The following is a 14,954-nucleotide window of genomic DNA, read 5'->3' as shown; positions in this document are numbered from 1 at the left end:
GGCCACTTACCACTAAGACGAGGAGGAAGAAGGAGGTGCCTTAAGCCTTTGCAGCTAAAAGGCCCAACTCCCTTCCCCCCGTCATTGGACCTGTTGAAGTGCTTGATAGCACGAAACGGCTGTCGTCCGTATGTGTTCACTGCCCTCCCTGCACCGCATAATTATATGTGAATAAACCGCTCTTGTTCAACACCGGTGAGTGCGCTTTCATTTTTCTTATTTGGAGATTTTATATGAACTGTTTTTTTCACAAAGCGGCACCCAGGTGGAACATGTGAAGCGATATTTTTTCTCTGTTTGACTATAAGGCATATACGGTGTACCAGTACATACCCCTGAGGCAACAAGGGTCTAACGTATAGCGGCGGTGCGGCTGCAATATATTCCTTGGTCTTGGACGGATAATACAATTAGGTTCATTACTAAATACACCAATGGAGCCAAAGATTTAAGAGAGATCATGCAACGTCATTGGCCCATTCTCCAAATAGATAATGACCTTAAAGATATTGTAACAGTTCCACCACAGATCACGTTTAAGAGAGGGCACTCCATCAAGGATAGGGCAGTTCACAACCATTTTACCCCCTATCCCCAGTTAACCAATTCTACTTGGCTAGGCTATCAAACAAAGGATTGCTATTAATTCCCACATTTAAATACTGTAAATACTGCGAGTCTATATGTCAAAGAAAAGAGTTTACTAGTAACGTGACAGGGAAGAACTATTTTATACATCAGTTCATCAACTGTAAGACTAGAGGAGTAGTATATAAAATGACCTGTGAATGCGGCCTAGAGTACATAGGCAAAACTAGTCGGGAACTAAGAAGAAGGGTAGGTGAACACCACAGAGACACTATAAATAAGAGGGACACCCCAGTAGCCAATCATATAAACAAAATGCATAATGGAAATCTCAGAGGAGTGAAGTTTATGGGAATCGATAGAATATTTCAGTCCCAAAGAGGAGGAGACTGGACAGACGAATTCTACAGAGGCAGAGTATGTGGATATTTTGATTACAAACCATAAGCCCAAAGGGCCTCAATGAACAATTGAACTTTTCTTCCTTCTTATAGCACTAGACGCATAATAGGGACTCGAAAAGCAGGGATAGCTGCCGTTGAGTGGGGGCGCCACTGCGCAGGATATAGGGTGCCAACCTCAGCATTATGCAGTATGCATAATAGTTTGGGGTTGAATAGGGATAGAACGCAGTGGCACCCTTTTCTGTCTTTCCTCACTACATACACCTGGGAGGGGGTCTGTCATGTCATATGTGGTGCGCAGTTAGCAATAAAAAATGTTTAGCAAAAATCTCCTGAAAAAATTTAAAATATATATTTTTTTTCATTGACCGCTCTCTGGGTCCACATATACAGAATGAATATGTTAACATACATAAATATAGCCAATAGACGTACAATACCTACAGTTTGGATGTGCTGAATTCTGCGTGATGATGCCAATTAGCCTAAAAAAATTCTTAATTCATGGAGGTTTAAAAAGAATATGGATCTTAAGAAAACCTGTACAAGTCTGCAAAAGGGTAAAATCTATGATGAATGATATAGATAGTCATTCATTCAAAAGGCTCCTCGATACTGGATGCTGTTTTAATATCTGTCGATGAGCCATACGCTCACTGTGATTTGCACTGAAAAATCACCTAATCTCGTAATCAGGATTTGATGCAAGCGGTTCATACTCTGTTTGCGTACCAATATCTGGAAGTGACGCGAGCGGTACAGCATGTGCCGCTTGCGTTCCAATGTCCGGAAGTGACGTGAGCGTGCAATAAGACAGCGCGGTGCACCAATAGCCGGAAATGACGTTACCGGCGTTTGGAAACACGTGGTTTGAAGATCTGCATAAAGCATATATAAGGCAAGTAAACGAATGATGCTATAGCAATGCTCGCACTTTACAAAACAGATGTCATAACTCTCCCTGATGAGTCTAAAGATGATGAAACGCATTGGGGGAGACATTATACATAAGAAAGACCGTATGGCAGGGAAACCTGGTTCACCGCCATTGATGAGATCCTGAGAACTCTGAAAAGGAACCGATTTGAACCCGGTCCTGTAGATGAGTATAAATTAAGCTTTGATTTAAAAGGAAGCCCCATTAGAGCCACACATAGAACATATGCCGATGAGTTTATCCCCTAGATGGGAGGCATATATGGATTCAAGTGGTTTTTGGGCTAAATGATATATTATAGGAATTGGATTTGAAACTTTCTTTCCTTGTTCAATTTTGAGCTTGCTGCTATATATTGTACCACCATATATTGCATAAAATAACAGAAGTTATATCTGTTGGTTAAATGTTTATCAGGAGGGGTAGGCAAGAAGTACCTCCTTTGGTATAGCCAGACAGATGTTGCCATTTTTCTTGGACTGTCAGTGTTTAAAGATTGATGAGGGGGATGATGGCCACATGAGGATGAGAGGCAATGATGAATACCCCATTTAAGTGATAAAAGTCCAAGTAACTTTAAGTACAGGTCACCCACTAGAAAGATGGGGAATGTACATTATATTTGAATACCTATAGAATATAAGGGTGGAAAAATCATACTCCAAGATTCATAACAACTGCCCTCCTATCTTGGTATACATGGTGTGTACAATTGTTTTATTTGCACTATATTTTGCATCAGCACTTTTTTTCACTATGCACTTTGTAAAATACATTTTTTTAAAGAGTACATTAAAGGTAAAGTTTTAAATATGTTATCTAACTAGCTGACAACATAGTAATTCAGGTTGGATTTAAAGGGACACTGTCACCTGAATTTGGAGGGAACAATCTTCAGCCATAGAGGCGGGGTTTTCGGCTGTTTGATTCACCCTTTCCTTACCCGCTGGCTGCATGCTGGCTGCAATATTGGATTGAAGTTCATTCTCTGTCCTCCGTAGTACACACCTGCGCAAGGCAAGATTGCCTTGTGCAGGCATGTACTACGGAGGACAGAGAATGAACTTCAATCCAATATTGCAGCCAGCATGCAGCCAGCGGGTAAGGAAAGGGTGAATCAAACAGCCGAAAACCCCGCCTCTATGGCTGAAGATTGTTCCCTCCAAATTCAGGTGACAGTGTCCCTTTAAAAATTGCCCCTGCTCTAGCTGATTGCTGCTAATACTTTGTTTTTCATGTTTCTTGAAGCATCTGATGGCGAGAAAGAAATAATTTCTCATATAAGTCAGCATGGAGGAAAATGGCCATACTGGTTTAAGAAAATGGGTAAGTTATTTTTCATGATTATATATTGCAGTGATTTTTTTCATACATTTTAGCTTTCTGAAGAATTTTTGCTGAAATGCATTGACATTAACATTTTTGAAATGTATTTGTCACTGTGATAGATTTCTTTCATGGGAAACAGATTAGCAGATGCTGTTGCATTGTTTGAGGTGTATGTTTAAAACATATTACAATAAAATTATACACATTATCCTACATTTTGCTTTCTGTACATGCTTTATGTACATGGGTTTCCAAAGACAGTTGTAGACAAAGTGTATCTTTGCAAAATTTTGTGTATGTACAGTTATATACACACTCCTCAGCATTGATTGTGTAACGCCAAGAAGGAAAAGTTGTGAGATATGAAAATCACAGGATCGATAGATGTCAATGATATGCAAATGGTGAAAAAGTGGAAACAAAATCTTGTAACCATCTTGATTTATTCAGTATGGAGTATGAATGCCATGTGCAGAAATCCTCAAACTTGCACACCTTGGCTTCATTGAGATTATTAACACCTTCCCGACATTTGTAGTATATGTACGTCATGATCGGGACAGAGGTCCCGACCGATTCAGTATATATACGTCACTTCAATCATGCGACCACCACAACTAATCTCGTGGTGATCGCATGATTGTCCCTGCTGTTTTTCACAGCAGGGAACATGGTGCCTTCATCCTGGGGGGTGGCGACGCCCACCACCCCCTCCCTCGGGCGATCACATTGCCCGAAACACTTATTCCCAGCCTAGGATTGGTGCTGTAAGAGCCTGTCACCACAGCGTAACCAGGGCCATCTCTGGTGCAATCAATGATGACATCGATCACACCAATCAGAGCGCATAGGTGCGCTATGACTTGCAGTTGACTGCCCTGTACTTCCTCAGTCTAGCTTCGGAATTTTACAGGGCGGTCACTCTATCAGCCTGTGCACTGTGCTAGTACTTGTGGTGCCACAGAAGACTGTGCCATCATTGAGATAGCTGCTGCTGCTTTTTCTGCTGATCCTGCTGAAGAAGGAAGAGTTCCTGATCCTTGCCTGATCTTTCCCTAATCCACGCTAATTCCCCTCACCCCATGTCCCCCTCTCCCTTCTGTCCCTTCGATCAGTACTCGATCGCTCGTTTTTTTGTGTTTTTTTGTTTTTCGTGCGTCCTGCAGCATCCAGGCACTAATCAGTAACACAATTCACTGATCAAAGTCCATGTCCGCTGGTCTCCGGGACTTTTTTTTAGTTCCTGTACATTTTTCTCTATTCCCTCAACCCCCTTGCACCACCTCCGTGTGTGCATCCTGCAGCTGCCGAGTGTTGATCAGTGACGCATATCACTGATCCGCACTCGTGCTCGCTGTTTTCCGCAACTTTTTTTTTTTTTTTTACTAACTACTCCCCCCTACCCTACTCCTTTGCACCACTCCGTGTGTGCATCCTACAGCTGCTAATTGGAGATACACCACTGATTAGCACCAGCGCTCGTTTTTTTCAAGGACTTTTTTCTTTATATCTCATTTTATGGTCCACATCCGGTCTCGGGTTGTTGTTTTTTTTTAGTGAAGAAAAAATCAACTAAAACAACATTTAGATTAGTTGAAAGGATTAGATTAGTTAGGGACAGTAAAAATTTAATGTAGTAGTCGTCGTCTACTACAGTATTTCAGTATTTTTTTTTACTGAATTCAGTTAATGTCTGCATGGAAACAAGAAGCATCCCTCCGTCTTGCAGCCATTAAGCGCTGATCACTGGGCACTTCAGTGATCAACCTCTGTTTTTTTTTTTTTTGTTTGTTTTGTTGTTGTTTTTTTTTTAAAAAGAGAATCAAAAAATTTTGATTAGTGACAGTAAAGTATACAGTAGTAAATGTCGACTAATACAGTAATTTTTACTAAATTGAGGAGAGGAATGCTTCAATGCGTACCACACGTCCACAAATTAATAAAATTAGTTTATATCCTGTTGACACAACACACTTTTATAGTCTGATGTATCCTGCACATCTTACACTTAACACCACATTATAAATTCATACAGCAGTTAAACCAAAAGCATTATAATCATTACTATAAAACTATGCCTCTAGATAAGTTCCTTTAGGGGTGTAGTTTCCAAACTGCAAACACAACATGTCGCCCGCAGACCATTCCATCAGTCTGCAATCCAAAATTTCACTCCTACCTTTCCGAGCCCTGCCATGCTCCCAAACAGTGGTTTTCCTCCACATATGGGGTATCGGCATACTTGGGAAAAATTCTGCAACAACTTTTTCTCCTATTACCCTTGGAAAAATAAAAAAATCGGGGCTAAAAGATAATTTTTGTGGAAAAAATGTGTTGTTTTTTTTTCACGACTCCACGTTATAATTTACTGTGAGGCACTTGTATGTTCACGGTACTCACCACATATCTAAATAAATTCCTTGAGAGTTCTAGTTTCCAAAATGGTGTCAATTGGGGGAGTTTTCCACTGTTTAGGCACATCAGAGGCTCTGCAAACGCAACATGATGCCCGCAGACCATTTCATCAAAGTCTGCAATCCAAAACGTCACTCCTTCCATTACGAGCTCTGCCATGCGCCCAAACAGTGGTTTTCCTCCACATATGGGGTATTGGCCTACTCAAGAGAAATTGTTCAACAACTTTAGTGGACCATTTTCTCCTGTTACCCTTGTGAAAATAAATTGTTCTAAAAGATAATTTTTGGGGAAAAAATGTGATTTGCAAGGACGTGCCTCTTGACAGCACCATGGAGGTTGTCCTTCCTTCCTTATAGGGACAGTAAATACACGAGAGGTTAAAAGACCCTCCACACACCCATTCACCAGTGTTTTTCCTGGGTCTGTAAGGACAGGCAGGAGAGAGAGAGAGAGATCGGTGTTGGACCTCTGGCAAACATTTACCTTGGACGGGCTCAGGCGGTTCCGGGGTTCATCCTCTCCTTCCCCCTGTCAAGAAGCCCGGGGCCGACACCCTGCAAAGGGGGGGTTCCTCAGCCAGATCCTCTGTTAAACAGGAGCTCCGGGGTTTGGAGCCGCTCCAGCGAGGGCTCTCGGCGTCCAATACTGGCAGGTCGCTTCCGCTGACGTCACATCCGGGGCAGCTGGTGGAGCTTCCGGTTGCGTCCCACACTGGAACGCAGGGAGCGACTTGCCTACCGATGATGCCAGGTGCCGGGCATCCAGCACAGGGTTTCCGGAGAGGACCTGCCAAGCAGTGAGGAAGACAAGGTAGGGATATAAGCCTGCCTGCCTTAGTCGGTATTAGGCTGTGAGAGAGTAAACCTCTGAAACAGCATAGAGGACCCTAGGAAGTGTATACCCCCCTGAATCACCAATGATCGTGAGTAGCCTGGAGGCAATGGGCAAATAACAGAGGGGCTAAATGAGTAAGAGATCTTATTCTATATTATGATTATACAGCACCAACCTCAACTCCTGTGGCTAGGAGGTCTGCCAGCGCTTCAGGGAAATCCAGTAGATGCGCCTTTTGTGGAAGCAAGTTGCCTTGTTCAGGGGATAAACAGCTTTGTGAATCATGCATATATAAAATCATCAAGGATGAGAAATGTTCATTTCTCACGGAGATGCGCTCCATGGTTAGAGAGGAGGTTCATGCTTCTATCTCAGGCCTGTTACCAGCTCAATCACCTCAGCAGGGTCCCCGGCCTAAGACTGAGATGGGAAATGGAGCAATCCTCAGAAAAGGAGGATCAGTCCATATACTCTGATCTGGAGGAAGAGGGGGAAATTACCTCGGAACCTCCTGAAGTGGGCAAGAAATACCTTTTCCTCTGACAATACAGGTGAATTGCTCCAGGCTGTCAGAGCGACTATGCAGACAGAGGAATCCCAAAAACTCCAGTCGATTCAAGATGAAATGTTCGAGGGTCTGAGGTCACTGATTCAGCGCTTATTTCCTGTTAATGACAATATCCGGGCTATGATCATGGAAGAGTGGGAAGACGCCGAAAGCGTTTAGTAATTCCTCGGGATTTCAGGCTCTATTTGCCATTTGACCTGGAAGAGATAAAGACCTGGGACGAGATTCCAAAAATCGACGTTCCAGTAGCCAGAGTGTCTGGAAAGACTTAAAGACTTCAATTCCTTTTGAGGACTCATCTAGCCTCAGGGAGCCTATGGACAGGAAGGTGGATGGGCTCCTTAAAAGGGCTTGGGAAGCATCGGCGGCAATCATTAAGGGTATGTGCACACGCTGCGGATCCGCAGCAAAATCCGCAGCGTGTGCACATACCCTTAATGATTTGACACTGCGGATCCGCAGCAGTTTTCCCAAAGTTTACAGTACCATGTAAACCAATGGGAAAAAAAAAAACGCTGTGCACATGATGTGGAAAAATCCGCGCGGAAACGCAGCAAATTATTTTCCGCAGCATGTCAATTCTTTGTGCGGATTCCGCAGCGGTTTTACACCTGCACCAATAGGAAACTGCAGTTGTAAAACCGCAGTGGAATCCGCAGAAGAAACCGCGATAAAATCCGCAGTGAAAACTGCAGTGGTTTTGCACTGCGGATTCTTCAAATCCGCTGCGGAAAAATCCGCAGCGTGTGCACATACCCTAAAACAAACATTGCCACCACGTCAGTGGCCAAGTCCATGCATATATGGGTAGGCCAGCTGGAGGAGCAGCTAAAGGGAAAGATTTCTATAATGACTATGTTAGAAGGACTTCCCTTGTTAAAACTCACCACTGGGTTCTTGGCGGATGCATCAGCAGAATCCGTACGTTTGCCCGCAATAACTCTTCATCCGACGCAGCTCGGAGAGCTGTACGGATGAAGACTTGGTCGGGTGATTACCAATCAAAGAATAAGCTTTGTGCCATACCCTTTTCAAGCTTGCGAGTATTCGGCCCAGTTCTCGATAACATCCTAGAGAATGCCACTGACATGAAAAAAGGGTTCCCTGAAGAGAAGAATGTCTGGGACATTACTCAACACTGTTCTCAATTAAAAAAAAAAAGAAAAAACCTCAAGAGAGATTCGCGCTATCATAAACTTGAGACAACTAAATCGGTGGATAGTGTACAAGAGGTTCAGAAAGGAGTTTCTAAAGACCACGATTCCCCTCATAGACAAAGACACGGTAATGTGCACAATAGACCTAAAAAGCGCATACTACCACGTTCCGATTCACCCACTCTCGCAAAGATACCTATGGTTCACCCTAACGCTAGGAAGCAAGTGCTATCACTTCCAGTTTTACGCTCTTCCATTCTGAAGTGGTCATTGTCCCATACATAGACAACTTCCTGCTGATATCCTCTTTACAGGCGGAATTAGAAGATCAACTAGATCTAGTAATCCCTACTTTAGAAGATCTAGGTTGGTTCATCTACTGGAAAAAAATCAGACCTGCTGCCTGGTACCTGGAAGAAGTTTCTCGGGGTTATGTTAGATTCCAAACGGAGGTTATCACATCTTCCAGAAGAGAAGCAGGTAACGGTGAAGAGCAGGATTCGTCTTCTTCTGAATCAAGTCTCTATAAGGGCAGCGATGAGGGTTCTAGGAACATTGACGGCCTGCATATCATGTGTCCGTTGGGGTCAGGCCCATACAAGAAGACTGCAGAGGGAGATACTGTCGACCTGGGACAGAAGACAGACATCCTTGGACAAACAGATTCATCTATCCACATCATTAAAGTCATCCCTAACATGTTCGACCAATCCCTAGAACCTCTCGCGGGGAGTTCCGTGGAATTTGTCACATTGCATAACAATATTGACAGATGCGAGCGGATAAGGATGGGAAGCCCATTCACAGGGAAGATATTATCAAGGAAACTGGTCCCCACACATCAGATCACAGTCCTCAAACTTCAGGGAGATGCGGGCAGTGTGGGAAACCCTAAGGCAGAACCAGTCCAGCCTGCGAGGTCAGCATATAAAAGTGATGTCTGACAACATGACAACAGTATCATTCCTTCGTCACCAGAGAGGCCCAAGACACCGAGGTGCTCCAAGATCTGTCCACAAGGATATTTACATGGGCAGAAAGGGTAGTTTTATCGATATCTGCAGTCCATCTACAAGGGTCCAGAAACACAGTAGCTGACTCTCTCAGCAGAGAAAAGTTTCGGTCCACCGAGTGGGAGCTAAACAGAGAAGTTTAGACTTCTTTGCGTCCAGGAGAAACACCAAGTGTGAAGGGGTGTACAGCAGAGCAAGAAGGGACAACAGGCCAAGGGATGATTCCACAGATTTATTATCAAGAACGCTGGAACAACACATGCAGGTAGATCTACAGAGTCCACAATTAGTCCAACGGAACAGGTTCGGGGGCACCTCACGATAATCCTTGTGCCAGCTAACAAAGCAATAGTCCACACGAGTCCAAGGGATCCCAAAACAATCTCACGAACGACGAGATATGTCCTCAGCTCAAGTCTCGCCCCGTTCGCTTCCGCAGTCCCAGATGGACGTGGGGTTTTGCCTCAGCTAAGAATCCCCACTCCTTCTCCTTCAAGGATCAACTCACATCTGATCTCAAAATAAGAATGGATTGTCTGAGCTCCTGGGATCCGCCCATGAAGGGGGGGGTAGGGGTCACACCTTCTATTCAATGGTTGGGTCCATCAGAAGATTCTAGACTGGTCGGCTCCACTTAGTCTATGTAGTATGTACATTTGACTAGCCACCTGCTGTGAGGAAGAAAGGCTATTCTTCAATAGTGGTGTTGACAAAGCTTAATTACATTATAGCCTAGGGCTGCAAGTATTGGGGGAAGGAGACATATTGTTACAGGTGAACTCCCAGCACAAGAAAATACATAAATTACAGCTAATAGAAACCAGAGAACAGTTACATACATCAAACGGCATATTATTCAAACACAGGACAGGGCAAAAGTACATATCATGACACCAAGGTCCAGAGGTTCTGCTCCCTCAGTCTGACGGACAACCTGGAAGGAATTGATGCCTTAAACCATACGTGAGGGAGAGACCTCCTGTACGCTTTCCCCCCCATCGCCTTAATTTCAAGGGTCCTCATGAAGATCCAGGAAGAAGGTGCATTAGTGATGATGATGGTGACTTTTTGGCCAAAACGAATCTGGTTTTCACTGTTGAGGAAGATGTCCCAGAGAGGTCCGCTTCGGCTGCCAGAGAAAAAAGACCTGATGTCCCAGGGCCCAGTGTTTCATCCAGATCCAGGGAGCCTTTAGTTATCTGCATAGATCCTGAAAGGGGCCTTTCCGACCAGGTGATCTCCAAGATCCAGGCCAGCCGTAAGCCAGTGACCTATGCAATTTACAATAAGATCCGGAAGAGATTCTGTCTGGAAAGTGGTAGCTCTTTCATAGATTCTTCCCGTCCCGACATCCCAAAAATCCTGGACTTTCTCCAAGCAGGGTTTAGCAAGGGATTAAAACCAAGCACTCTAAAGGAGCAGATTGCGGCCCTTAATGTTTATTTTGATTTTCCCCTGCCAACTCACCCTTGGTAGCACATTTTTCTAAAGCCACACAAAGATTAATGCCCTCAATAAGGAGATCTATCCCTCAGTGGGATTTAAATCTAGTGCTCAATGCCCTATGTAGGTCCCCTTATGAGCCGGTAGAAGACATTGACATCGCAAAACTTTTGTTCAAGACAGTCTTTTTGGTAGCCATCACTTCAGCCAAAAGACTAGGTGAAATTCAGGCACTCTCTAACCAGAGCACCTACATTCAGATCTATGACGATCGCATAGTCCTAAGGCTAAATCCTGGGTTTAAGCGCAAGGTGGTCTCCTCTCAAAACTGAAATCAAGAAATAGTACCTCCCTCGTTTTGTCAGTCCCCAAAAAACCCAAAGGAAAAGTTTTTTTCACTCCTTGGAAATTAGGCAGACAGTCATCCGGTATCTTGGGGCAACTCTGAAATGGAGGCAGGATACAAATGTATTCATCCAGTACGGGGGAAAGAATAAAGAAAAGAAAGCATCAAAACCTTCCTTAGCTAGGTGGATAATAGCTTCCATTTCCCTAGCATATGAAGCGGAGGGGTTTCCCGTTTCAGTAGGATTGAAAGCCCACTCCACCTGAGCACTAGCAACCTCTTGGGCCGAAAGGGCGAGTCCATCGGTGGATCAGATCTGTAGCGCAGCTACTTGGTCTACCTTAAATACGTTCTGTAAAAACTATAAGTAGGATACTGCGGCAGGAGATCAGATGGCCTTTGTCCGTAAGATCCTGCAGGCAGTAGTCCCACCCTAAACTTCGAGTACTTTGGTATTCTCCATGGTGCTGTCTGGAGGGACGCCCTGGAAAACCAGAATTAGACCTACCGGTAATGTTGTTTCCAGGAGTCCATCCTGACAGCACTGGTAATTCCCTCCTTTATATTTTGTATTTGGGATGTTTAGCTTGTACAGAATTTGAATAAATAACTATTGCATCCATCCAGCTTTGGTACTTGGAAAAACACTGGTGAATGGGTGTGGGGAGGGTCTTTTAACCTCTCGTGCATTTCCTGTCTCTATAAGGAAGGAAGGACAACCTCCATGGTGCTGTCAGGATGGACTCCTGGAAACAACATTACTAGTCGGTCTAATTCTGTTTTTTTATTTTCACGGCTCTATGTACTAAACTTATGTTAAGGACCTGTAGGTTCAACATGCTCACCATACAGATAAGTTCCTTGAAGGGTGTAGTTTCCAAAATGGGGTCAGTTGTGGGGGTTTTCCAATGTTTAGGCACATCAGGGGCTCTTCAAGCGCGACATGGCGTTCGCTCTCCATTCCAGCCAGTTTTGCGTTCAGAAGGTGCTCTTTCCCTTCTGAGCCCTGCCGTACACCCAAACAGTGGTTTCCCCCCACATATGAAGTATCTGCGTACTCAGGAGAAATTGCACAACAACTTTAGCGGTCCATTTTCTCCTTTTACATTTGTGAAAATAAAAAAATTGTTGCTAAAATATCATTTTTGTGACTAAAAAGTTAAATGTTCTTTTTTTTTCCTTCCACGTTGCTTCAGCTCCTGTGAAGCACCTGAAGGGTTAATAAACTTCTTGAATGTGGTTTTGAGCACTTGGGGGGGGGGGGGGGGGTAGTTTTTAGAATTGTCACTTTTGGGTATTCTCTTTCATATAGACCCCTCAAAGTGACTTCAAATGTGATGTGGTCCCTTAACCCCTTAATCCCATATGACGTACTATACCGTCGAGGTGGGGTGGGCCTTAATTCCCGGTGACGGGATAGTACGTCATACGCGATCGGCCGCGCTCACGGGGGGAGCGCGGCCGATCGCGGCCGGGTGTCGGCTGCATATCGCAGCTGACATCCGGCACTATGTGCCAGGAGCGGTCACGGACCGCCCCCGGCAAATTAACCCCCGGCACACCGCGATCAAACATGATCGCGGTGTACCGGCGGTACAGGGAAGCATCGCGCAGGGAGGGGGCTCCCTGCGGGCTTCCCTGAGACGATCGGTACAAGGTGATGTACTCACCTCGTACCGAACGTCTTCTCCCTGCAGGCCCCGGATCCAAAATGGCCGAGGGGCTGTATCCGGGTCCTGCAGGGAGCACTTCCGGGTCGGAGCAGGCTGCAGATGAAAGCTGCAGCCTGCTCCGATGAAAGTATGATCGCAGATCTGATAGAGTGCTGTGCACACTATCAGATCTGCGATCTGTGATGTCCCCCCCTGGGACAAAGTAAAAAAGTAAAAAAAAAAATTTCCACATGTGTAAAAAAAAAAAAATAATAATTCCTAAATAAATAATAATAAAAAAAAAAATATTATTCCCATAAATACATTTCTTTATCTAAAAAAAACAAACAAAAACAATAAAAGTACACATATTTAGTATCGCCGCGTCCGTAACGACCCAACCTATAAAACTGGCCCACTAGTTAACCCCTTCAGTAAACACCGTAAGAAAAAAAAAAAACGAGGCAAAAAACAACGCTTTATTACCATACCGCCGAACAAAAAGTGGAATAACACGCGATCAAAAAGACGGATATAAATAACCATGTTACCGCTGAAAACGTCATCTTGTCCCGCAAAAAACGAGCCGCCATACAGCATCATCAGCAAAAAAATAAAAAAGTTATAGTCCTCAGAATAAAGCGATGCCAAAATAATTATTTTTTCTATAAAATAGTTTTTATCGTATAAAAGCGTCAAAACATAAAAAAATGATATAAATGAGGTATCGCTGTAATCGTACTGACCCGACGAATAAAACTGCTTTATCAATTTTACCAAGCGCAGAACGGTATTAACGCCTCTCCCAAAAGAAATTCATGAATAGCTGGTTTTTGGTTATTCTGCCTCACAAAAATCGGAATAAAAAGTGATAAAAAATGGTCACGTGTCCGAAAATGTTACCAATAAAAACGTCAACTCGTCCCGCAAAAAACAAGACCTCACATGACTCTGTGGACCAAAATGTGGAAAAATTATAGGTCTCAAAATGTGGAGACGCAAAAACTTTTTTGCTATAAAAAGCGTCTTTTAGTCTGGTTTCACACTTGCGTTTTTATCTGCATGCGTTTTTTAAAAAAACCGCATGTGTGAAAAAATGCATGTAAACGCGGTAAAACGCATGCGTTTTTATAGAAAAACACAAGAAAACAAGAAAAAAACAAATAACCCTAACCCTACCCCTAACCCTACCCCTAACCTGAAATACGTGGCACTGAAATACGTGGCACTGAAATATACGTTTATATACGTATATACGTATATAAGTGCCACGATATTTCAGTGGCCACGTATTTAAGTGCCACGTATTTAAGTGCCACGTATTTAAGTGCCACGTATTTAAGTGCCACGTATTTAAGTGCCACGTATTTAAGTGCCACGTATTTAAGTGCCACGTATTTAAGTGCCACGTATTTAAGTGCCACGTATTTAAGTGCCACGTATTTAAGTGCCACGTATTTAAGTGCCACGTATTTACGTGCCACGTATTTACGTGCCACGTATTTACGTGCCACGTATTTTTCAGTGCCTGAAATACGTGGCACTGAAATACGTGGCACTGAAATATCGTGGCACTGAAATATCGTGGCACTTAAATACGTGGCACTTAAATACGTGGCACTTAAATACGTGGCACTTAAATACGTGGCACTTAAATACGTGGCACTTAAATACGTGGCACTTAAATACGTGGCACTTATATACGTGGCACTTATATACGTGGCACTTATATACGTGGCACTTATATACGTGGCACTTATGACTGTCAGAAAATGTTCAGTAAACGGTTAGGGGTAGGGTTTCAGGTAGAATTGGGGAGTTTCCACTGTTCAGGCACATCAGGGGCTCTCCAAACGCGACATGGCGTCCAATCTCAATTCCAGCCAATTCTGCGTTGAAAAAGTAAAACAGTGCTCCTTCCCTTCCGAGCTCTCCCGTGCGTCCAAAAAGGGGTTTACCCCAACATATGGGGTATCAGCGTACTAGGGACAAATTGAACAACAACTTCTGGGGTCCAAGTTCTCTTGTTATCCTTGGGAAAATAAAAATTTGGGGGGCTAAAAATCATTTTTGTGGGAAAAAAAATATGTTTTATTTTCACGGCTCTGCGTTGTAAACTGTAGTGAAACACTTGGGGGTTCAAAGTTCTCACAACACATCTAGATAAGTTCCTTGGGGGTCTAGTTTCCAATATGGGGTCACTTGTGGGGGGTTTGTACTGTTTGGGTACATCAGGGGCTCTGCAAATGCAACGTGACGCCTGCA

General features: G+C 43.8%; 1 protein-coding gene across 1 annotated transcript in view; it reads left to right on the top strand.

Annotated features, from left to right (window-relative positions):
• The window catches only part of SMCHD1 (structural maintenance of chromosomes flexible hinge domain containing 1), a 584,899-nt gene that overhangs the window by 249,573 nt on the left and 320,372 nt on the right, over nt 1–14,954 (top strand). The window contains exon 18 of the mRNA XM_077270310.1: nt 3,178–3,255. Within this exon, the coding sequence (XP_077126425.1) occupies nt 3,178–3,255 (78 nt within the window). The remainder of the gene's footprint in view (nt 1–3,177; nt 3,256–14,954) is intronic.

Source organism: Ranitomeya variabilis, chromosome 6 (genome assembly GCF_051348905.1).
Source record: "Ranitomeya variabilis isolate aRanVar5 chromosome 6, aRanVar5.hap1, whole genome shotgun sequence".
Lineage (NCBI taxonomy): Eukaryota > Metazoa > Chordata > Amphibia > Anura > Dendrobatidae > Ranitomeya > Ranitomeya variabilis.
The sequence above is the reverse complement of the archived record's forward strand: the minus strand, read 5'-3'. Positions and strand labels throughout refer to the sequence as shown.